Source organism: Palaemon carinicauda, chromosome 23, assembly GCF_036898095.1.
Source record: "Palaemon carinicauda isolate YSFRI2023 chromosome 23, ASM3689809v2, whole genome shotgun sequence".
Taxonomy (NCBI): Eukaryota; Metazoa; Arthropoda; class Malacostraca; order Decapoda; family Palaemonidae; genus Palaemon; species Palaemon carinicauda.
The window spans coordinates 105,957,543-105,981,595 of record NC_090747.1 but is presented as its reverse complement, the minus strand read 5'-3'; the positions used below and the strand labels follow the sequence as shown (position 1 = coordinate 105,981,595).

Genomic DNA, 24,053 nt, shown 5'->3' with positions numbered 1-24,053 from the left:
TTATGAACTTAAATAACTGTAGGCTTAGAAATAACATTAAAATAGATAAAACTTGGAAATTTGTAAATAATTACTTTCATTTTGAGGGAATAATATTCTAACTGTGAAGTCCAGCATTTACTGTACTTCTGAAGTCTCCTTATTAAATAATGCTATCTCATTAGAAATTATTGTCTAAATTTCAGCAGAATTAATTCAGCGTTTTTTATCTCATACATGGCCATTTGAAATGTAAAATGTATTGATTTTTTTTTCAATTTCTGAATTAAAAGTAAACAAAAAACTGTCTCAAAGAAATTTTGGTACTCAATTTAGAACTTACGGAAAATTTTAAAATAATTTCCAAAAATTTTATTTTCATTAGTAAAATAAATTTTTGAATATACTTACCCGATAATCATGTAGCTGTCAACTCCGTTGCCCGACAGAATTCTACGGGAGGGATACGCCAGCTATCACTATACTAGAAGGGGGTGTACTCACAAGCGCCACCTGTGGCCAGGTACTACAGTACTTGTTGTTGACGCCACCTCACTTTTTCCTCGGTCCACTGGTTCTCTATGGGGAGGAAGGGTGGGTCAATTAAATCATGATTATCGGGTAAGTATATTCAAAAATTTATTTTACTAATGAAAATAACATTTTTCAATATTAAACTTACCCGATAATCATGTACAGTAGGGTCCCGAATTATGCGAGAATTTGGTCGATTAATGACCTCGTGTAAATGGAAAATCGCGAATTTCGAAACACACAACTAACAGAAATAATTCCATTGCGGCCATGGCAACCAGCAATTTGCCTATTCAAATGTGTTTACTACCCATTTCCAATACTTTCTTTGTACTATACTGTATTTCTTTATAATATCAAATTGTTTTTGTAAATAAATAAAACATTTAATATACTTTAAAGTTCCAATAACTTGAAAAATGGTTAAAATTACAACCAGGATAGGTGTAAACACCATATATTTCCCGTTATAACACAACCCAAAATACAGACAAATTTTAATGTTTGTCATATCTATTGTATAATACAACTGGTGAATAGCAAAACCATCACTCTATAGACTAGCTTGTTGTATGATTGAAAATCCAGAATTATCAAAATAAAGGCGATTTTATATCATGCGTTTCCTAAACACGCTAAAAAACACAATAGAAAATGACAACCAATGTTTTGTTTACGTTTATCTCTGATCACAACGAAGAAACAGACGCATTTATACATCTGTGTTTTTGAATTGACAGCAATTTTACCAAGTATAGATTATATGTTGAATTTGTTATTACCAATGTTCTAATTATTTTTTATTAGAACTTTCAAATAAATGAAATGAATGCCATTTATGAAATGTTTTTCTTTATGATGCCGCCTGAAACGGAAACCTTCCATTTGTTTACGCTCCATCTTCGATCATAATAAACAAACGAATGCATTAAACACACATGATCTAAGTCATAACTAATGATATTACAAACATTTAGTAAACATTATGTTATTACAAATATTTTACTTACCGTATCCATATAAATTCCTAAATTCGTAGCAAAGCTGGAAATTTTTTTTTCCTTATTTCCTTTTTTTCCTTATCCACAATAGCAAACTGCCGCTAATGACAGAGTGATAACTTACGATAATTCTAAACTGTTACGAAAGATAATTGTCCTTTCCATATCCAAAATACTTTTCCTAACTTCAGTTATAAGTCAACTTGTACCCACCTCAATTATGGATCCATATGCAAAAAAGGTAAAAGAAGAAAGTACTAGGCCTATTTTTAAAGTCACCGAACAATTAGGTTACCGCTATAACGTTCGATGAGAGAGAGAGAGAGAGAGAGAGAGAGAGAGAGAGAGAGAGAGAGAGAGAGAGAGAGAGAGAGAGAGAGAGGGATGGTTTTAAAGTACTAAACAATAAATATGATAGGTTATAACACATTGGTGTTTATGTAATATTAACTGTATAGATGGTTTGAATAAGTTAAGAAATGGTGTAAACAATTCTTTGTTATTGTATTCGCGCGGAAGCTAGACATCAGCTGATGTGATCACAGCCAAAAGTAAAACAAAAATAAGTTAGCAATACTCGATTTTTAAAACACACCCGAAATTTAACAACATAAGTACATGTTTTATTATAGCGCAATTGACATTTAAAGAGTAAACATTTTCTGGAATAGAATGGTGTTTCCTAAAAAATAGTGGTTTGCGGACGAAATCGGTTACCGTATTTTAAGCTATGATTGAAATGGATGTATACACGGTATAATTTTTTCGTTTTGTATTTAATTGACACTTCAAGAAAACCGATTTTGGTTTCTTCATCTATTTGTAAGTATTGTATAACGAGAGAGAGAGAGAGAGAGAGAGAGAGAGAGAGAGAGAGAGAGAGAGAGAGAGAGAGAGAGAGAGAGAGATATTATGACGCAGGTTACAGACCTAGAACAGGGGAGGATGAAGGTGGGGGGAGTGATGAGATAGGCTGGGTGGACTCGCAGGGGAGACGGTAGGAGACGAGGGAAGGGGGGATTTGGTTGCCAGTGGCTAAAAATAGATTCTGAAAGACGGTAAAGGGAAAAACGAATCCCATCGAATAAACAGAATAAGGAAAGGGAATAAGATCCAGAGGAATAATAGATATAATGGAATGAAAATGACTAGATGGTGTTAGTTGTGATAAGAATAATTTAGATATTTGAAATAAGAGTGTCTGAGGAGGTATAGAAGGAATTCGTGATAAATATAGAGGAATATCAAAGGATACAGTTAGTTTGCATTAAAGGGTTTGTTATCGTTTATCGGCAGTGAATAGCCTAAACTTCGGTAACGAGTCGTCAATATTTTGTCATATTTTAAACAGTATACATTTGATTTGCAAACATTGGTTTTGTAGAGTAGACGGTAAAATAAAATCTAGAGAGAGAGAGAGAGAGAGAGAGAGAGAGAGAGAGAGAGAGAGAGAGAGAGAGAGAGAGAGAGAGAGAGAGAGAGAGAGACATCAATATTTTGTCATATTTTAAACAGTATACATTTGATTTGCAAACACTGGTTTTGTAGAGTAGACGGTAAAATAAAATCTAGAGAAAGAGAGAGAGAGAGAGAGAGAGAGAGAGAGAGAGAGAGAGAGAGAGAGAGAGAGAGATTTCTGCCATCAAATCTCTCTCTCTCTCTCTCTCTCTCTCTCTCTCTCTAGATTTTATTTTACCGTCTACTCTACAAAACCAATGTTTGCAAATCAAATGTATACTGTTTAAAATATGACAAAATATTGACGACTCGTTACCGAAGTTTAGGCTATTCACTGCCGATAAACGAACCCAGTCTACTCGTAAAAACCTTGAACGCCCAGAGGGAAAAATAAGGCTTTTAAATATACTGTACTAAACAAAAATAATGCTTTAATATACCATCATTAACACTACCATTACAATTATCGTAAGGTTGGAGAAAGATAAAGATTGCCGAGAACGTAACCACATTTCTGTTTACATTTTGTCAGCTGGACTCGCACAGTTAACAGTTGATTTCATTGTTGATGTGGAATTTTATCCTTAAATAGGCTATTCATTATGAAATTATGTTAATGAAATGTAATGTTGATATTGTTTTGTAACATTTATTATAAATCACCGTATATAGGGCTACCAATATACTTAAAAAGACAATAGATTTGATACATTTTGTAGTGCTTGACTCGCGAACTTTGAACAGCCTCGCAGATACAGAAAATTTATTTTTGAAAAATGGCGATCGTGGAAAAGGGGAATCGTGTAATTCGAACACGCTTAATTCGGGACCCTACTGTAGCTGATTCACACCCAGGGGGGTGGGTGAAAAACCAGTGTACAAGACTAAAGGATAGCTAAGTATCCCGTATTTCATATAATCAGTTATCCACAATAACAATGAAATAATAAGTACCTGGTAAGGAAGTCGACTTGAACCGTTACTCTGCCTTTAATAAGATCGTCTTCCTTACTGAGCGCAGCGTTCCTCTTGGAAGGCTGAATCAACTCAAAGGTGCTAAAGTATACAGGGCTGCAACCCATACTAAAGGACCTCATCACAACCTTTAACCTCGGCGCTTCTCAAGAAAGAATTGACCACCCGCCAAATCAACAAGGATGTGGAAGGCTTCTTAGCCGACCATACAACCCATAAAAAGTATTCAAGAGAAAGGTTAAAAGGTTATGGGATTATGGGAATGTAGTGGCTGAGCCCTCGCCTACTACTGCATTCGTTGTTACGAATGGTCCCAGGGTGTAGCAGTACTCGTAAAGAGACTGGACATCTTTGAGATAGAATGATGCGAACACTGACTTGCTTCTCCAATAGGTTGCATCCATAACACTCTGCAGAGAATGGCTCTGTTTGAAGGCCACTGAAGTAGCCACAGCTCCCACTTCATGTGTCCTTACCTTCAGCAAAGCAAGGTCTTCTTCCTTCAGATGAGAATGTGTTTCTCTAATCAGAAGCCTGAATAGTAAGAAACTGAGTTCTTAGAACTTGGAAAAGAAGGTTTCTTGATAGCACACTATAAGGCTTCTGATTGTCCTTGTAAAGGTTAAGACCTTTTTAGATAGTACCTAAGAGCTCTAACTGGGCAAAGTACTCTCTTCAGTTCATTCCCCACCAAGTTGGACAGGCTTGGGATCTCGAACGACTTAGGCCAAGGACGTGAAGGAAGCTCGTTTAGCAAAAACCGAGCTGCAAGGAACATGTAGCCGTTTCAGATGTGAAAACAATGATCCTGCTGAAGGCGTGGATCTCACTTACTCTTTTAGCTGTTGTCAAGCACACGAGGAAAAGAGTTTTTAATGTGAGGTTCTAAAAAGAGGCTGATTGGAGAGGTTCAAATCTTGATGACATAAGGAACCTTAGGACCACGTCTAGATTCCAGCCTGGAGTGGACAACCGACGTTCCTTTGAGGTCTCAAAAGACCTAGGGAGGTCCTGTAGATCTTTGTTGGTGGAAAGATCCAAGCCTCTGTGGCGGAAAACCGCTGCCAACATACTTCTGTAACCCTTGATCGTAGGAGCTGAAAGGGATCTTACTTTCCTTAGATATAACAGGAAGTCAGCAATCTGGGTTACAGTGGTACTGGTTGAGGAAACTGCATTGGTCTTGTACCAGCTACGGAAGACTTCCCCTTGAGACTGATAGATTCTGAGAGTGGATGTTCTCCTTGCTTTGGCAATCGCTCTGTCTGCCTCCTTCGAAAAGCCCCTAGCTCTTGAGAGTCTTTCGAAAGTCTGAAGGCAGTCAGACGAAGAGCGTGGAGGATTGGGTGTACCTTCTTTACGTGAGGTAGACTTAGAAGGTTCAATCCTAGAGGAAGAGTCCTGGGAATGTCGACCAGCCATTGCAGTACCTCTAAGAACCATTCTCTCGCGGGCCAGAGCGGAGCCAACCAACGTCAGCCGTGTCCCTTTGTGAGAGGAGAACTTCTGAAGTACCCTGTTGACAATCTTGAACGGCGGGAATGCATACAGGTCGAGATGGAACCAATCCAGCAGAAAAGCATCCACTTGAACTGCTGCTGGGTCTGGAATCGGAGAACAATACAACAGAGAGTCTCTAGGTTATCGAGGTAGCGAACAGATCTATGGTTGGCTGACCCCACAGGGCCCAAAGTCTGCTGCAAACATTCTTGAGAAGGGTCCACTCTGTGGGCATAACTCAAGATTCATATTTTTGCCATATTTTGCGATATTGTTAAAAATATATTGCAAGGAATACAAATATATTTTTATAAGTATTACAAATAACCTCCATTATCATAATGTTTGAAAATGGAGGTAAGGTATGCTGAACAGCAGAGTCAGAACGAGCTGGAACAACAATAGTTGTGGTTTCCTCTTCAAGACTCTGTTGAGGGAACACCTGAGGCTCAGTCTGCAAAGGCTGATCAAAAGAAGTAGCAGAAGGTAGGCGCATGGGTGGAGGAGGCTGACTCCTGGCATGAGTGGCTGAACTCAAGGGTTGCGCTTGCTGAGTGGTTGGCGGATGCGCAGTAGCAAGTTCCTGAGGAACGAGTTGAGGTTCCTGCGGTGTGAGCTGAGAGCGAAAAGGCAGTGGCTGCGCAGAACGCAGTAAAAGTCTCGCAAGTTGAGGCTCCTGAGGCGCAAGGCTAAGTTGTTGAGGTGCTTGCCCTGAGGAGGGTTGAGCTCGCTGCAGCGAGAGCTGAGGAGACTGACTCATGGATGGGAGAGGTTGTTGTACCTCAAGCGAGTGTTGCCTCACTGGTGGAACAGCAAGTGGAAGCGGAGGAAGAGAGGTATAAGCCTCCTGTTCCCATTGCTGAGGTTGCCTTAAGGAAGGCGGAGGGAGCTGCACACCACTGGGATCAGTAAACTCATAACGTGGCTCAACATCGTACGCCTGGCAGGCCTGCGGTCAGGCGGAGCGAGCGCAGGCGGAGGGAGCGCAGGCGGAGGGAGCGCAGGCGGAGGCGCAACCTTCTCAGCCCGACACTCACGCATCAAGACCGAAAGTTGTGACTGCATGGACTGCAGTAGAGTCAACTTGGGGTCGGCAGACACTAAGGTCTGCTGAGGTAAAGCCTTAACAGCAGAGATCTGTTGTGGCAGAACCTTACTCCTCTTAGGCGGAGTGCATTCAACTGATGACTGCGGCGAGTCAGAGCTAACCCAATGACTGCATCCGGGTTGTTGAACTCTAACTTCGTACGTCTGGCATAGGTCTGGACTTTACGTTTAAGAGGTCTTGAGACCTGAGACCAGCGTTTTCTCCCCTAAATTTCTTCTGCAGACGAGCAAAATAAGGGCTCAATCGTCTGCGGGTGGGAGTGACGGTCTCGGTAAGACACGCCCTCAACCACCGAGGATACTTCTGTGCGCCGATCAAGGCCTGCTGAACCCTTTTGCCCTTCGACATTGCTTCTCCCCTGGGCTTGGGAGCTTGCAAGAGGTCCCGGACTGGGAGGACGACTGGCGCGCACAGAAGTACCCTCACGCACAACACTGACACACTTTGCGCTAATCACTTATCACTTAGATTTTCTGTTTGCACTTATTTCACTGAACTCGAAACTTTAAGTGGTTTGTACCTGAAACACGCAATCCTATCCTTTCTCAAAAGTTAGTAATTGCGAAAACAGAATTACAATGTAACAGAAAAATCTAATGAAAGATAAATAATTCAGTGGCTGGAAAGAGACTAAACACTAGATCACTCTAGAAACGTTTACCTTCTTCCCCTAAAGAGACTAGGGAGAAGAGCAAAAACGATAACAACGTTACTCGCTTGAATGAAACGTTTATCCTCCTCTTTCTCCCTCCGTCTCTATATCTCTCTCTCTCTCTCTCTCTCTTGACTTAGAACCTGAGAGAAGAGCCCAATCATATATAACGTTAAAACATATTGTTAAAGGAAAAAACTGAAATATTTCCCAAAATGAAAAGTTCCTTTATTAGGATTAAAACCATTAAGTTAAGAAAGAATGAACAAAACGCTAGACACGGTTACTCTTACTGCAACGTGAAACCGTGAAAACTCTTTCTCTATCGTAACGATAGAGCGCAAGTTGAACGTTCTGAACGTCAACAACTGCAGAGACAAAACAAAACGTTAGTTCAACTTTGAAAACAGTACGAGACTATCAAAGAAATTCTTTCAAAGACATTAAAATAGCATAATATGTTAACAGGTAAAACCGAAATGACGGGCTCAAAGTTAATTAACTTCGGTACCAAGAAAAGACCGCCTACTATTAGGAAGGTCGAATATAAACAAATATAAAAATTAATTTTAATAAGTTTATAATAAAAGGAAGTTAATCGAAGAGGCCTATAAGAGGCGGAGAGATATAAAATAAATCTATAACTTTTGTTAAGCAAAATTAAGAAAGAGAGTCTATACTCTCTTAGACACCAACACTTCCGTCTAAGGGAAGGGTCGGCCATTAAAAGGTGAAAGAGAGTTCATACTCTCTTCGTCACCATAAAAAATCAAATTAATTCCAAAAGCTAACTAAGCTAATATAGAAGTTCCAGTATAGCGAATAGCTGCAAATTTTAGAGAAAAACTTCACCAAACCGTGAACAATACTCCAAAATCATAAGCGTATCCAAGAACGTCTTGCCGGAAGCACGACAGAGGAAAAAGTGAGGTGGCGTCAACAACAAGTACTGTAGTACCTGGCCACAGGTGGCGCTTGTGAGTACACCCCCTTCTAGTATAGTGATAGCTGGCGTATCCCTCCCGTAGAATTCTGTCGGGCAACGGAGTTGACAGCTACATGATTATCGGGTAAGTTTAATATTGAAAATTGTCATTTAGTAAAAAAAAAAAAATGAATAAATTGCCAAAAAACTAAGTTAAATGGAAAAACCAATACAAAAATATTCAAAATGCCAGAATAACTCATGAAGTCTATTTACAAATAAAACAAAATATTTGCTCATTCAACCACGATATCACAAACCTGCGTTTGTGTGATTGGACTTGGTGCCCCTTGCCCGTTCCTGCAGGCGAGCTGACTTTTGTCTTTTCTCCACATTATCATTTTTATGGTAACTAGGCTGACTAAAATCTCTGTCGTCGTCATCTGCATCAATTTCACTGAAAAGCCCATCACTGTCTATGAGGTCTGATCCCACTGGAAGAGACATTACCATTAACAAATAGAAATTCTAAATTGATAGATTAATTGAATTAAAAATATATTTTTTGCATTGCTGATAGGGAAGAACTTATTTTTCAAGACAAACAAACAATGATTATTAACAGTTTAAACTGTATAATAACTTGACCATTTAAACTTTTACATGGTTCTTTTGAACAAATATTATAAAAAAGGGATGAGGAAATTCTCTTTTTATAATAATTGGGAAATTAATTAAACAATTATTTTCATAAACATCTACAAAAGGAGAAATGGCTGAGTTTTCCCAAACCTCAGTGCCAGGTCATATAGCTCAAATTTCATAAATCAATTCAATCAAAAAAAATTTAGGGACAAAAAGCCAGGAAGCCAAACTTAAATAATTACCACAAAATAAAAACAAAAACAGTTATACTGTAGTCCATTTCTTTTAGCGATGCATATTTGCACCGACTCGCGGCGGTGCCCTTTTAGCTCGGAAAAGTTTCCTGGTCGCTGATTGGTTAGAATCATCTTGTCCAACCAATCAGCGATCCGGAAACTTTTCCGAGCTAAAAGGGCACCGCTGCGAGTCAGTGCAAATATGCATCGCTAAAAGAAATGGACTATAGTTACATTGTCAATGATGGAATTAAACAAAACTCCACCTTATCCAGCACTTACTTAGTTTACGGGAGTAATGAGTCTTGTTTTTAAAGTACCAATTTGACTGAAATACCGTTGGCATTGATTATAAAAATTTGCATTTTGGGTCTTTGAAATCTTATCTGTCAACCTCAAGATACAAGATACAAGCCTAGACTTCCTAGACCCCAGGAGATCAAAGAAAAATTAATAGGAAGCAGAATAAATTGCAACTTGGGGTCAAAGAGAGACTAACAAATATCCTATACTGTATTGGCATTTCAACATTCTGTAGGGGAATCATTAAGCCGAGTAATCAAAATATTCTGTAGTTTAAGAATTGTAATATGTTATTTTGATAATAAAATAAATTTTTGAATATACTTACCCGGTGATTATAATAGCTGCAACTCTGTTGCCCGACAGACAACTCTACGGTAAAAACTCGCCAGCGATCGCTACACAGGTTGCGAGTGTGCCCAACAGCGCCATCTGTCGTCCAGATACCCAGTACTCAATGTAAACAAAAGACTCAATTTTCTCCTCGTTCCACTGCGTCTCTATTGGGGAGGAAGGGAGGGTCCTTTAATTTATAATCACCGGGTAAGTATATTCAAAAATTTATTTTATTATCAAAATAACATTTTTCAATATTTAACTTAGCCGGTGATTATAATAGCTGATTCACACCCAGGGGGGTGGGTAGAGACCAGCAATATATGTTTACATTATTATGAGCTAAGAGTTTTTATTTCATTTTAGAAGTTATCAAAATAACAAAAACAAAATAAATAGGTACCTGGTAAGGAAGTCGACTTGAACAATTTCTCTGCCTTTTAAGTACGTCTTCCTTACGGAGCCTCGCGATCCTCTTAGGATGCTGATCGACCCCTAGGATCTGAAGTATCAAGGGTTGCAACCCATACAACAGGACCTCATCAAAACCCCTAATCTAGGCGCTCTCAAGAAATGACTTTGACCACCCGCCAAATCAACCAGGATGCAAAAGGCTTCTTAGCCTTCCGGACAACCCAAAAAACAACAATAAAAACATTTCAAGAGAAAGATTAAAAGGGTATGGAATTAGGGAATTGTAGTGGTTGAGCCCTCACCCACTACTGCACTCGCTGCTACGAATGGTCCCAGTGTGTAGCAGTTCTTGTAAAGAGACTGGACATCTTTCAAGTAAAATGACGCGAACACTGACTTGCTTCTCCAATAGGTTGCGTCCATTATACTCTGCAGAGATATATTTTGCTTAAAGGCCACGTAAGTTGTTACAGCTCTAACTTCGTGCGTCTTCACCTTAAGCAAAGTTCGGTCTTCCTCACTCAGATGTGAATGAGCTTCTCGTATTAACAATCTGATAAAGTCTGACCAAGCATTCTTTGACAAAGGCAAGGATGGTTTCTTAACTGAACACCATAAAGCTTCAGATTGGCCTTGTAAAGGTTTAGTACGCTTTAAATAGAACTTAAGAGCTCTAACAGGGCATAAGACTCTTTCTAGTTCATTGCCTACGATCTCCGATAAGCTGGGGATATCGAAAGATTTAGGCCAAGGCCGAGAAGGCAGCTCATTTTTGGCTAGAAAACCAAGTTGTAGCGAACAAGTGGCTTTTTCTGACGAAAATCCTATGTTCTTGCTGAAGGCATGAATCTCGCTGACTCTTTTAGCCGAGGCTAAGCATACCAGGAAAAGAGTCTTAAGAGTGAGATCTTTCAGGGAGGCTGATTGTAACGGCTCCAACCTGTCTGATATGAAGAATCTTAGTACCACGTCTAAATTCCATCCAGGGGTAGCCAAACGACGCTCCTTGGTGGTCTCAAAAGACTTAAGGAGGTCTTGCAGATCTTTATGTTTGGAAAGATCTAAGCCTCTATGCCGGAAGACCGATGCCAACATGCTTCTGTAGCCCTTGATAGTGGGAGCTGAAAGGGATCGTCCTTTTCTCAGGTAAAAGAGAAAAACAGCTATTTGAGCTACAGAGGTACTGGTCGAGGATACAGAAACTGACTTGCACCAGTCTCGGAAGACTTCCCACTTCGATTGGTAGACTCTAATGGAAGAAGCTCTCCTTGCTCTAGCAATCGTACTGGCTGCTTCCTTCGAAAAGCCTCTAGCTCTCGAGAGTCTTTCGATAGACTGAAGGCAGTCAGACGAAGAGCGTGGAGGCTTTGAAGTTCCTTCTTCAGGTGTGGCTGACGTAGAAGGTCTACCCTTAGAGGAAGACTACTGGGAACGTCTACTAACCATCGAAGTATCTCGGTGAACCATTCTCTCGCGGGCCAGAGGGAAGCAACTAACGTCAACCTTGTCCCTTCGTGAGAGGCGAACTTCTGCAGTACCTTGTTGACAATCTTGAACGGTGGGAATGCGTAGAGATCCAGATGTGACCAATCTAGGAGGAAAGCATCTATATGTATTGCTGCTGGGTCCGGGACTGGAGAGCAATAGATTGGAAGCCTCTTGGTCAGCGAGGTTGCAAAGAGATCTATGGATGGTTTTACCCCAAGTGGCCCAAAGTCTCTTGCACACATCCTTGTGGAGGGTCCATTCTGTTGGAATTACTTGCCCTTTCCGACTGAGACAATCTGCTATGACGTTCAAGTCGCCTTGGATGAACCTCGTTATTAGGTAGATGTCTTGACCTATTGACCAGATGAGCAGGTCCCTTGTGATCTCGTACAACGTCAGTGAGTGGGTACCTCCTTGTTTGGAGATGTACGCCAAGGCCGTGGTGATGTCCGAGTTAACTTCCACCACTTTGCCTCGAAGGAGAGACTTGAAGCTTTTCAAGGCCAGATGTACTGCCAACAGCTCCTTGCAGTTGATATGCATGCTCCTCTGACTCGAGTTCCACAGTCCTGAGCATTCCCGACCGTCTAGTGTCGCGCCCCAGCCCACGTCCGATGCGTCCGAGAAGAGAACGTGATTGGGATTCTGAACAGCCAGGGGAAGACCCTCTCTTAGGTTGATATTGTCCTTCCACCAAGTCAGACAAGACTTTATCTTTTCGGAAACCGGGATCGAGACCGCTTCTAGCGTCTTGTCCTTTTTCCAGTGAAAAGCTAGATGGTATTGAAGAGGACGGAGGTGTAGTCTTCCTAGTGACACAAATTGTTCCACGGATGACAGCGTCCCTACCAGACTCATCCACAGCCTGACTGAGCAGCGTTCCTTCTTCAGCATCTTCTGGATGGATAGCAGGGCTTGATCTATTCTGGGGGCTGATCGTCTTGTTGTTCAGCAACGTCCTCATCAGAGGGTTCCTCATCCGAAAACTGATGAGGAAACGGCAACGGAGTGGGCAACGTCTGGCTCGCTGAGTCCGGTCGCACTGGTGGATGCGTGACGGAGCCGGACGCAATATCATGGAACTGCTGCACAGTCTGTGAACTGTCAACAACCATGGGTGCGCGAGGAAGCACAGCGTCAACCCGAGACTGTCTAGACCGTCTGGGTTGTGCAGTCAACACCCTACCGGGTTGCTGAGGTTGACGCACTGCGTCAAAACAAGTCACCTCTGCTGGTTGTTGAACTTCCTGAACGTCAACAACCACCTCCGAGCGTCGCTTAACGTCAACGTGCGGCTGGCAACCCACACTGGGTCGCATCGGTGGAGGAACCACCTCAACTTGGCAGACGCGAGTAGGTTACCTCAGCGTCAACAGGGCGCACAACCGACCGGTTGGAAGGTTGTTGGCCAGAAGGTTCGGTAGCAACCTTCTCCGCATTAAAGTCCTCTATCAAGGACGCAAGCTTGGACTGCATGTCTTGCAGCAAAGCCCATTTAGGGTCTACGGGAGCAGGTGTGGCAACAGACGGGGTTAGCGACTGAGGCGGTACCGTTTACCATCCCTGAAAGCCTTGTTATGCGTGACATAATTGTACAGCAAAACTTCAAAGGCTCAAAAACAGCTGTGAAGTTGACCTGCAAACAACTTGGAGCGTCTCCTGGCCAGGCGCCAGGGAGAGTCTACGAGAATTGAGAAGTCTATCTGGGCAGAAGCATGAACTCCCAAGCGGAGAACTTCTCTCGTGTCATATCAGACTCTCGCTCTATAAGCCAGTTTAACAGAAGGGAAAGCAAAGGCTGTATCCCCCAAACTCCTCCTGGTGAAAAACCAGTCGCCTAGCCAACGTAAAGCTCTCTAGGAGAGCGAGAGAGCACTAGCTTAAAAACAACGGCTTCGAAGTAGCTAGGCCTAGTGTAAGCTCTGACGTTTAGGCGAACGAGGAGCAGCAGTTACAAAAAGATCCGGACAAAGATCCTTAAAAAAATCATCATGATTTAATTAAAGTCCATAGGAGGCTAAGCAGCTTTAGGCTCCTCTCCATCTGACAGAGTCCTCAAGGGAATATCAGTAGGAGGGGGAACAGCAACTTCCTCATCTACAGGAACCTTGTCCGATAAAAGCTGAGTCTCAAGCAAGGGAGAGACCTACCGTGGTGGCAATGCTTTACAAGCAGAGTCCACACTCACTGGTGCATTAGTAGCGGACCAGAACGCAACGTCATGTAACTGCTTGACAGTCTGTGAACTGTCAACAACTGAACTGTCAACCACAACAGGTGCGTGAGGACGCACAGCGTCCACTCGAGACTGCTTTGACTGCCTAGACTGAGCAGTCAAAACAACTCTAGAATGCGGAGGTTGACGCACAGCGTCAAAACAAGTCAACTCCGATTGTTAGTGAACGTCTTGAACGTCAACAGGAGCATCAGCAAGTGGCCTAACGTCCAAATGCGGCTGAAAAACCACACGAGACCGCATCGAGTGTGGTTCTAAACAACCTGACTGACGTGACTAAGCTACGCCAACGTCAACAGTAAGCACAAAGGAACGTTAGGTTGGCTGAAAGCCAGGATATCGATGAGATAAACGGCTAGACTCAACGGACTAATCGGCAGAATAGTCTTCCATAAGGGAGGCAAGCATATACTGCATGTCTTGCCATACAACCCATTAAGGATCAACGGAAATGGTTGTGGTAAGAGACGAGGGTAACGTCTGTGACCGCAACACTTTGCCTACAAAAAAAGACTCTCGGAGTCTGTGTTACGCTTTTGTTAGGCGGCGAGCAGTTATCCGATGACTGCATAGGGTCAGAGCTGTCCTAATGGTTGTAACCAGGACCCTGGACCTGTCCTGAAAGGACTGACTTTCGCTTAAGGGCTTCGAAACCTTGTGACAGGTTTCTTATGCGAAAAGCCTTCGGATGACGAGGAGAAACAACGTCTCTCGTTTTATGGTAGGAGAGATCTTGGTAAGATACACCCGATACCATAGAGGGAAAACGTCTGTTCGTTGGTCAAGGCCTCTCGAACCCATAAGTCGTTTGACATTACTTCTCCCCTGGGCTTGGGAGCATGTAAGAGGTCCCGGACTAGGTGAACGACAGGCACGAACAGACGAACCCTCGGACGCAACACTGTAACACTTTGCGCATATCACTTTATCACTTCGATTTTCTGTTTTGCACTTATTTCACTGAAATCGAAACTTTTACTGATTTCTACCTGAAACACGCAATTCTACCCTTCATTAAAAGGTAGTAATTGCGAAATCAGTCGTATAATGCAAGCTCATTAATACCAGCAAAAAACAGAAAACATTTTAAGATAAAAAAATCAGTGGCTGGGAAAGAGACTAAACACTAGTTCATATAACTACGTTTTCAATCTCTCACCGCACATAGCCTGGGGACGAGAATAAAAAACTAAAACGTTTTATCCTTCCTCCCCTTACAGCGACTAGGGACGAGAGTAACACGAGAACAACGTCACCCGCTTGAACGGAACGTTTTCTCTCCTCTCTCTCTCTTTCTCTCTTGATTTCGCACCTAAGAGAAGAGCCCAATTATATTTCGTAAAAAAAAAACATGTTATTTGACTAAAGGAAAAAACTGAAAGGTTTTTCAAAAAAAACTTCCTTTAAAATAGAATTTAAAACATTTAAGCTAAGAAAGAATAAACAAAACGTCAGAATCGATTTACTCTTACTGCAAAGTGAAACCGTGATACACTCTCTCTCTATCGTAACGATAGAGCGCATGTTGAACGTCCTGAACGTCAACAACTGCGTAGCATAAATAAACTAAACGTTAGTTCATCTTTGAAAACAGTACGAAGACTATCAAAGAAATTCTTTCATAAAATATTACATTTAAAAAGTTTTAAATCCTTAGCTCTTTAAAAGCTAATTACGATATAAAGGGCTCAACCTTGATTAACTTCGGTTTCCAAGTTAGGACCACCTACTCTCAGGAAAGGTCTATATAAACAAAACATTAAAATTATTTTTATATGTTTATAATAAATGGAAAGTTAATCGAAGAGGCCTAATAAAGGCGGAGAGATATAAAATATATAGAGGAAAATCTATAACGTGATATAATTACTAAACGCCTAAACACACTTCCGTCTAAGGGAAGAGTCGGCCATTTAAAAGTGAAAGAAAGCCCATACTCTCTTTGTCACCATAATTAAATCTATCCAAAACGAATTCAAGATTTAAGATGAAGATAAAACACCTGCATAGCGAAAGCTCAAAACTAGAATAAAGTACTTCACCAATTAGTTGTGAAAAAACTCCAGTTTAGCAACAGCGAGTAAGTACGTCTTGTTGATAGCTCGACAGAGAGAAAATTGAGTCTTTTGTTTACATTGAGTACTGGGTATCTGGACGACAGATGGCGCTGTTGGGCACACCCGCAACCTGTGTAGCGATCGCTGGCGAGTTTTTACCGTAGAGTTGTCTGTCGGGCAACAGAGTTGCAGCTATTATAATCACCGGCTAAGTTAAATATTGAAAATTAACTTTTTGTGAAGACTAAATGTTTTCTTAATTACATACTCCAGAATATAATTAAAGTAGAAAAATTAAAATGTGACAAAACACTCTTCAAGACAAATTTCCATGTTGTAATTTAAAGGAGTGGTAAACATTTTTATACACCGTTTTATTATACTGTATATGTGTAGACCTACAAGGAAATGAAATTTATTGATAAGTTCATCAATTCTTGGGAGACTCTTAAAACTTGTGTAATCCCAACATTGAAAAAAAATGAAAAAGGCAAACAAAAATTATAAAAAAATTTAAGAGGAAATATTTTTTGCAATCTCAAAAGCATGCAAATCTCTACAAAATGGCAGTGACTGAAATGATTTATCTAAATTTCAACTAAGGTCAACAAATGAAAACTGCAAATAAAATCAAAACCTACATCTAGGGGGTTTAAAGTTGTCTTTTAGTAATATACTTAAGCTTTCCGCCTCTGGCAATATAGCTTCTTCTTCGAAACCTTCCTTGGCATTTTCCATAACTTCTATGTAGTCTAATTCAGCATAATAGTCATCACCACCAATCATCTGTTTGCCTTCCTGCAAGAGCACGTTAATCATAGTGATGCGATTCAATTTCAAAGCACGGTTAAAATATGATGACTACCATACCTCTGGTGCGTTAAATGACTTAACAGCTGACTATCGTATTGTAATGCAATATAAAAAATTACACGAATGATGCTACATCAGAAATTCTTAGCCCTTTCGCCCCCAAAGGACGTACCGGTACGTTCTTGCAAAACACTGTTATTTACATGTTTTTGCATGTTTTTGATAACTTTATGAAAAACTTCAGGCATTTTCCAAAAAAATGAGACCAACCTGACCTCTCTATGACAAAAATTAAGTCTGTTAGAGCAATTTAAATAAAAATATACTGTAAAATGTGCTCGAAATTTAACCTTACCTTGGGAAAAAGGGTTAAGACTACTGTAAAATGTAAAAATATATGAATTCTCCACAGAGACGACAGCCATCACAATTGAGAAGACATAATTCCTTTGAATTCTCATCAAAATTGAAGTCCATTTTATATAAAGAGAGCATTAAATCCAAACGTTGTCTTCATGCCTTTGGAATATTTAAATTTATTGAAGGTATATAACAAGTCAATAATGTTAGAAAACATCATCTTTACAAGAAATAACATACTAACCTCATTAGCAATACTTTCACTAAGCATCTTTCCCACATACACACATATGAATGCCCCTCTTGGAATGTCACATAGAGTTCTTACGCCCCAGCCTCTTCTTGCCGTTTTGAAGAGTTGCAATTTTAGCTTTAATGGATGCTGTACTACACGATTTGAACAGCGATTTTGTGCACAATTACATCTATAGGGAATATACAATGAGGAAGAACTTATTAGGATTACAGTAAGTGCTTTAAGGAATGTAATACATATCTTTCTACGAAACAGAATTGTTTATATTATGTACTATAATTCATACCTAGTCTGTGCCATCAAACCTGAGAAAGCTGGAAAATATCTTTGCATGTATTCCATAGTGTTAATTAACTTCAAAATGCCAACACGCATACTGTATTAGTACTTCACATGATTATAACTTCATAACCCCAAACATTTTAGAATGCATACCCATTAATCGTGTCCTTTACTTATGTGCAACAAAAGCACTACAATTGCACCAACTTGAACCTTTCCACATTGAAAAACCCCATTCTGTGTATTCATATGAGAGTTTACTGCACTCTTATTATTAGTAAATACAAAAGAATCTAAAGTCAGAGTGAAGAAACATCACAAATTTTAAGTAATTTGTATTTTTCCTAACAGTACTTAGCTCGAACTACTTTCTTAGGAGTATCTGGGATCTCCTCCCAACCGACCAGAGTTTTGTGTAGTTTACCCTACTCCCGTTTTCTGTGAGGGTTAACCTCAGGCGGAGTGATACGCGCCCTGAGGCTAACCCCGGGTCAGGGAGCATGCTTTCTCAGGTCTCGACCTCCAGTAAGTTCTTGGTAGCTTAGGTTCTTAAGAGGTCCAGTAAGGCACTCAGGGAAGGAAGGGTGGGCCATTACCCGAAAGTAGTTCGAGGTAAGTACTGTTATGAAAAATACAAATTACTTAAAATTTGTGATTTGTTCCAACACGGAGTACTTACCTCGAACTACTTTCTTAGGAGACTTACACTTTAGGAGGTGGGAGTGGCCTTCCAGACCTAGAGACCGAGCTAAGCATGATCAGGGGAACCTAGATAGGAGGCTAGGTTCTGTTGCCATTCATGAAACACGGAAAATAGGAAAAAAACTACACAAAAAGCTCTATCTTAGTGTCTAAGTAACTGACCTCTGCAAGAATTCCTAGGAGACATGTCCTTCCGATGATTGCGTGTCTTGAAACAGGCTCACGGGGGACTACCCGAGTACATGTTCGAGCGGAAAAAGGGGAATGAAGAACAAGGGGGTTAAGGAACGAACCTGTGTCTCTCGGTCTTACCATCCGCGGTTATTCCTGGGGCTATGTCGTCAAACCGTTTGGAGCGCGGAGATGACGGTTCCTATTGAGAATCCGTCCAGGGACTTCCTCAAATATTCCTTTAGGTAGTGAGCCGTGAAGGTCGACTGGTTAGACCAAGTGCCACCTCTCAGGATTTAGCCCACCGCCATATTCTTCTCGAATGCTAACGAGGTAATTAGACCCCTAATGTCGTGGGGCCTGGGCTTGCCCGGCAGGGGAATTCCCGCACTGCTGTATGCCCTGATAATCACCTGCCGCAACTAGAAGGAGATGGTGTTCTTCGGGATTGGCTTCTTCACTGGGCCTGAGGAGATAAACAGACTTTTGATATTAGGCCGAAGTTTAGCCGTCCTCTCTAGGTATTTCCTTATTGCCCTCACAGGGCACAGCTTATAAGTCCTTCGGATTGTCCGAATGGGAAATTGCTGGTATTGAGAAGCCCTCAAACCTGGGATCCCACACAGCTGGATTCTGGGTCTTAGCTACAAAGGATGGTACAAACTTGAAGGAAGCCTCTCTCCAACCCTTCGAGTGCGAGACCTCGTAAGACAGTCCATGAATCTCCCCTACCCTTTTTGCTGAGGCCAAAGCAAGCAGGAAAACAGTCTTGAGGGTGAGATCTTTGTCCACGATGTCTTTTAGGGGTTCGAACGGGGGTTCTGATAACATCTTCAGGACCCTGGCCACATCCCACTGTGGCACCCTAACGGCTTGAGGGGGGCATGCCTGCTCGAAACTCTTGATGAGCATCGAGATATGTCTAGAGGCTCCCAGGTCGATGCCCTTCAGGAGGAAAACTTAGCCTAACGCTGCACAGACTCCCTTGATGGCCGGAATAGACATGTTGACCACGTCCCTGAGATAGACCAAGAAGTCCGCAACCTCCGGGATGGAGGCCTTCAATGGCTTGATGTTCCTGGAGGAGCACCACTTAGTGAAAGGGGCCCATTTTGCTTGGTAGACCGCTGTAGATGAACGTCTCAGGTACCCTGACATCCTTGATGCTGTCTTCGACGAATAGCCTTCCTTCCTCAGGAGACGCTCGATAACCTCCACGTGTGAAGGCGGAGGGACCAAGGGTTCTCGTGGAACCTTTGAAAGTGGGGCTGCCGGAGGTCTGGCCTGTCCGGGAGGGGCCAAGGTGGAAGACACGCTAGTTCCTTTAGATCTACGAGCCATTCTCTCTCCGGCCACCAGGGCGCTACCAAAGACATCTTCAGGTTGTGGGCCCTCCTTACTCCGTTGAGCACCTGCCTGAGCATCGCGAAGGGAGGGAAGGCGTAGATGTCGAGATTGTCCCAAGGGTGCTGGAAGGCGTCCTCTAACGCTGCTCTTGGGTCTGGCACAGGAGAACAAAACACTGGGAGCTGTGCATTCAGTCTTGTCGCAAAGAGATCCATTACTGGCAACCCCCATTTTTGGATGATGACTTTTGCTACTACTGGGTGTAGGGACCACTCGGCACCTACTACTTGACCCAGCCTGCTGAGGCCGTCAGCCAGGACGTTCCTTTTTCCTGGAATGAACCTTGCTGAGATCCTGATCTGCTCCTCCTCGGCCCATTCCAGAAGTTCCAATGTGAGGTCACACAACTCCTTCAAATTTAGTCCTCCCTGCTTCTTTATGTAGGCCACCACCGTGGCGTTGTCGCACATCAGTGCCACGGTGTTCCCCAGGAGTAGATTGACGAACTCTAGGCACGCCCTTCGAACTGCCCTCATTTCTAGGACGTTTATGTGTTGAGCCTTCTCCTCGTCCGTCCATTTTCCTCTTGCTGACCTTCCGAGGAGGTGGGCACCCCACCCCCCCTTGGATGCGTCCGTGAACAGGAGCATCTCGGGAGGGTCGGCTGCAAAGGGCATTCCCTTGAGTGTGTTCGATCTGTTGCGCCACCACTCCAGGACTTCCTTTGTTTCCGGGAGAACAGGAATCACTTTGTGGGGGGGTTGGCTCTGGTTCCAGAGCTCCTTCAGATTCCACTGGGGCCCCCTGAGCTTGAGCCTCCCCTGGGGGACCAGTTTTTCCAACGATACGAGATATCCTATCAATCTTTGCCAGTCCTTCGCTCTCCTGGGCTAGTCCGACAGGAAGGGGTGGAGGATCTGGTCCAAGTTGTCTGTCTCTCTGCGGAAGGGAAGGCTCTCGCCAACCAGGAGTCCAAGACCATCCCGAGGTAGGTCACCCTGGTGGAGGGTATCACTTGAGACTTCTTTAGGTTAATGATGATGCCCAGGACATTGCAGAACCGCAGAAGCTTTGCGCCTTGCTCCCTCAGTACTTCCTCTGAGGCTGAAAGTAACAACCAGTCGTCCAGGTACCGAATCAGGCGGATGCCCTGTTCGTGTGCCCATACTGAGACTGTTGAGAAGACTTGAGGAGCTGTGGACAGCCCGAAGCAGAGGGTATTGAACTGCAATGTCTGGGCACCCCATCTTACCCTTAGGTACTTCCTGCTGGAGGGGTGCACTGGGATTTAGAAGTATGCATCCTTGAGGTCTATGGACATCATGAAGTCCCCTTCCCTCAGGGACGCCAGGACCGACTTCGGGGTGTCCATCTTGAAGTCGGTCTTGCACACAAACTTGTTGAGGGCTGAGAGGTCTATGACGGGTCTCCAACCTCCCGTTGCCTTCTCCACCAGGAAGAGTCTACTGTAGAACCCCGGGCCTGGGTCCTGGACTGGTTCTATCGCCCCTTTTGCCAACATCGCCGAGACTTCCTCTTGCAAAGCTGTCCTCCTTAAGGGGTCCTTTGGAGCCAACCACTCTGCCCGTAGGTCTGGTATCAGGGGCGGTGGGTCCGCTAGGAAGGGTAGCCTGTACCCTTCTTTCAGAACTGTTACAGTCCACAGATCTGTACCGTGGTCTTTCCATGCTTGCCAAAAATGTCTGAGGCATCCCCCCACCTGAGGCTTGGGCAGGAGCAGGGGGCCTCTCTCCCTATCTCCTTCTGGAGGAGCGGCCTGCACGCCCTCTCCTGGCTGCCGCGTAGGAAGGTCTAAAGGAGGACTGGGTTGACGATGTTCCCCTACGGGAGGGCTGCGAAGGTTGTGACCAAGCCGTCGCTGGGGCGTCTCTCCTGGGCTGACTAGGCGAGGCTCGAGGCGGAGGAGGAGCATCGGAAGCGGTCCTTCTGTGGATGGGTCTTCTCACTGACTGGGGTCTGAGATCACCCACGTCTTTCCGTTTCCTGACCCTTTCCATTATTTCTTCCGCTGCTTTCAGGGGGAAAAGGGAATCGTCCCATAGTGGCAGGTTTCTCAGGGCTCTCGCTTCTCTGTCCGGAATCCGTCTGGTAATTTTACTAAGGACTGTATCCCTCCTCCGCAGGATCCAGTTGGCAGCCAGAGCTAGAGATTGGTAGGAGACAAACTTCAAGGCCCTACCTCCCGAGTTAATCAGCTCCTTCAGTAGGGCCTGATTCTCCGGGACCGAGAGGTCATAGGAAGCCTGGACTCCTACAAGAGCGGAGGCCCACCAGTCCAGCCAGGAGGACACGTTGACCAGGTCCTTGGCTATCTCCTCCATCATTGTAGCCTCTGACTGCGAGAAACAGATCGGAGCCGACGAGGCCCTATCTTCAGAACCTCCTTGGCCTAACACCTCGAGAGCTGGTTCCGCCTTACAGGCACCTGGTCGTTGTTCTTCGTTAAGATAAAATTTGCTCTGTGACCTCAGGCCCTGGAGCAGCTTGGAGGAACTCTGGGTCTTGGGAGCCTCTGCATGGGTCGCCATGATCTTATTGACGTGCGCCCTACCCAGCCTAACATCTCTGGCAATCGGAAGTGCTAGGGATGGTCTATGTTGAACAGGGGCCTCTACCAGTCTGTTTAGGCTAGAGCGCCAGGGGTCCTCGGAGGAGGGTTCGGGCTCTTCAATTCTGTGATGGCTCCTGATGAGCCCTATCACTCTCCTGTAAGCGGAGACCTCCGCTGTTACGCCCTCTGCGTTGTCCTCCATCTCCTCTGTAGGGTGATCCGCTGCTAGTGACGGAGCCCCTCTGGCGGGGCTCTGGACGAAGGACGGGCATTGCCGTAGCGGCGAGGGCCTCCGTCCTACTGTAGGTCTCTCCTTCGTCGTGGAGGATCTGGCTTCCGTGGGCTTGCCCAACGGGGGGAGCCGTCTCTCCTTCTCCTGACGGTGATGAGTCATCTTGGAGGATGGAACGAGGCTGCCAGTCCGAAGGGGCGACTCCCTCCGCTGGGCGGATTGAGTCGGAACCTTCGCGGTCTTACGCCTGTCCGATGGGGCTGGAAACGACGTATCCCTCCGTCTGTCGAATCTGCCGCTGGGAGCGTATCTGTCCGGGGTTCTGGATCTGGGTAGCCAACCTGACGAACTCGGAACTGCTAAGAACTCAGGGAGCTTGCTACGCGGGACCAACACCCATTCTTCTCCAGGCAATCTACTTCTCCTAAACTTCCTTCTGGGGGACCTGGAGCGTCTACCCCCGTGGCGAGACCTGGAGCGTGAGCGGGAACAAGAATGTCTCCTCCGGGATCTCTCACGTCGTCTTCGGGACTTATTACGGGCCCCGCCCTCCAAGGAACAGGAACTCGTTACGGCTGACAAGTCTGACGATGCGTCGTAACTCGCCGGCGGGGTGGGCGCGCGAAGCTCAGCAGGAGGAATAACCCGACGACCGGCGGAAGACGAGGGCTGCATGAAGACGTCTGGTAAGGTAGTCGACAGCGCTGGAGGGGAGCGTGGGCGATGTTCGATGGGGAACCAGATTCCGAAGCCTTCCTCCATTCTCAAAGGGGACCTGTAGGGTGTCCTCGCAGGTACCCACCCGAGGGAGTCTGATTGGGGTGAGTCGTCCTTCTCGACGGCACCCTCAGCTGTAGAGGTACCTGAAAAACACGCCCAAGAGGCGGGAGAAGATGCAGTAACATTTTTACCCCACATAGGGTCATCTGAAGAGACGTGCTCCACAGGTACCAGGGCTCCGTCTACAGAACAGACACCCGTCCCTCCCTCAGGCCCCTCACTTGCCTGGAATGACGCCACTACCCCACTATCCTGCAATAAAGACTCCTGGGGAAGAGCCGCCGGCTTCTTCCCCGCAACGGACTTACCTCGTCCCCTACTCTGGGTAGGGGAAGGTGGTATGGAGGCTCGCCCTGATGACGCTCCTGGAGACGTAAGGGGAGAAGAGATGCTCGCCTTCTTAGGGGATCTCTTGGTCGCCTTCTTCTTCTTCGTGCCGAAGTGCACCCACTGAACTTCGTTCCACGATTCGCACTCCAGGCACGTGTCAGTAGGGAAACACACACTGCCCCTAGACGACAAACACAAGGAGTGCGGGTCTACCTCCGGTTTCGAAAGAAAAGCACCACACGATTTTCCGGCCATAGGCCTAGGACAACGGCGGGGATGCTCCATTACCCACTAGTAACACACCATAAGACACAGGAACGTAAGGGAAGGAATAAGGGAATCACAAAGGTACCATGTGGGA

General features: G+C 44.2%; 1 protein-coding gene across 2 annotated transcripts in view; it reads right to left on the bottom strand.

The window, feature by feature from the left end:
- The window catches only part of LOC137617345 (histone-lysine N-methyltransferase eggless-like), a 95,831-nt gene that overhangs the window by 21,674 nt on the left and 50,104 nt on the right, over positions 1–24,053 (bottom strand). For both annotated transcript variants that reach the window (XM_068347367.1, XM_068347368.1), the window contains exons 18-20: positions 17,265–17,445; positions 16,489–16,645; positions 8,453–8,626 (exon numbers count right to left, since the gene is read on the bottom strand). In XM_068347367.1, coding sequence (XP_068203468.1) covers positions 8,453–8,626; positions 16,489–16,645; positions 17,265–17,445 — 512 coding nt within the window. The remainder of the gene's footprint in view (positions 1–8,452; positions 8,627–16,488; positions 16,646–17,264; positions 17,446–24,053) is intronic.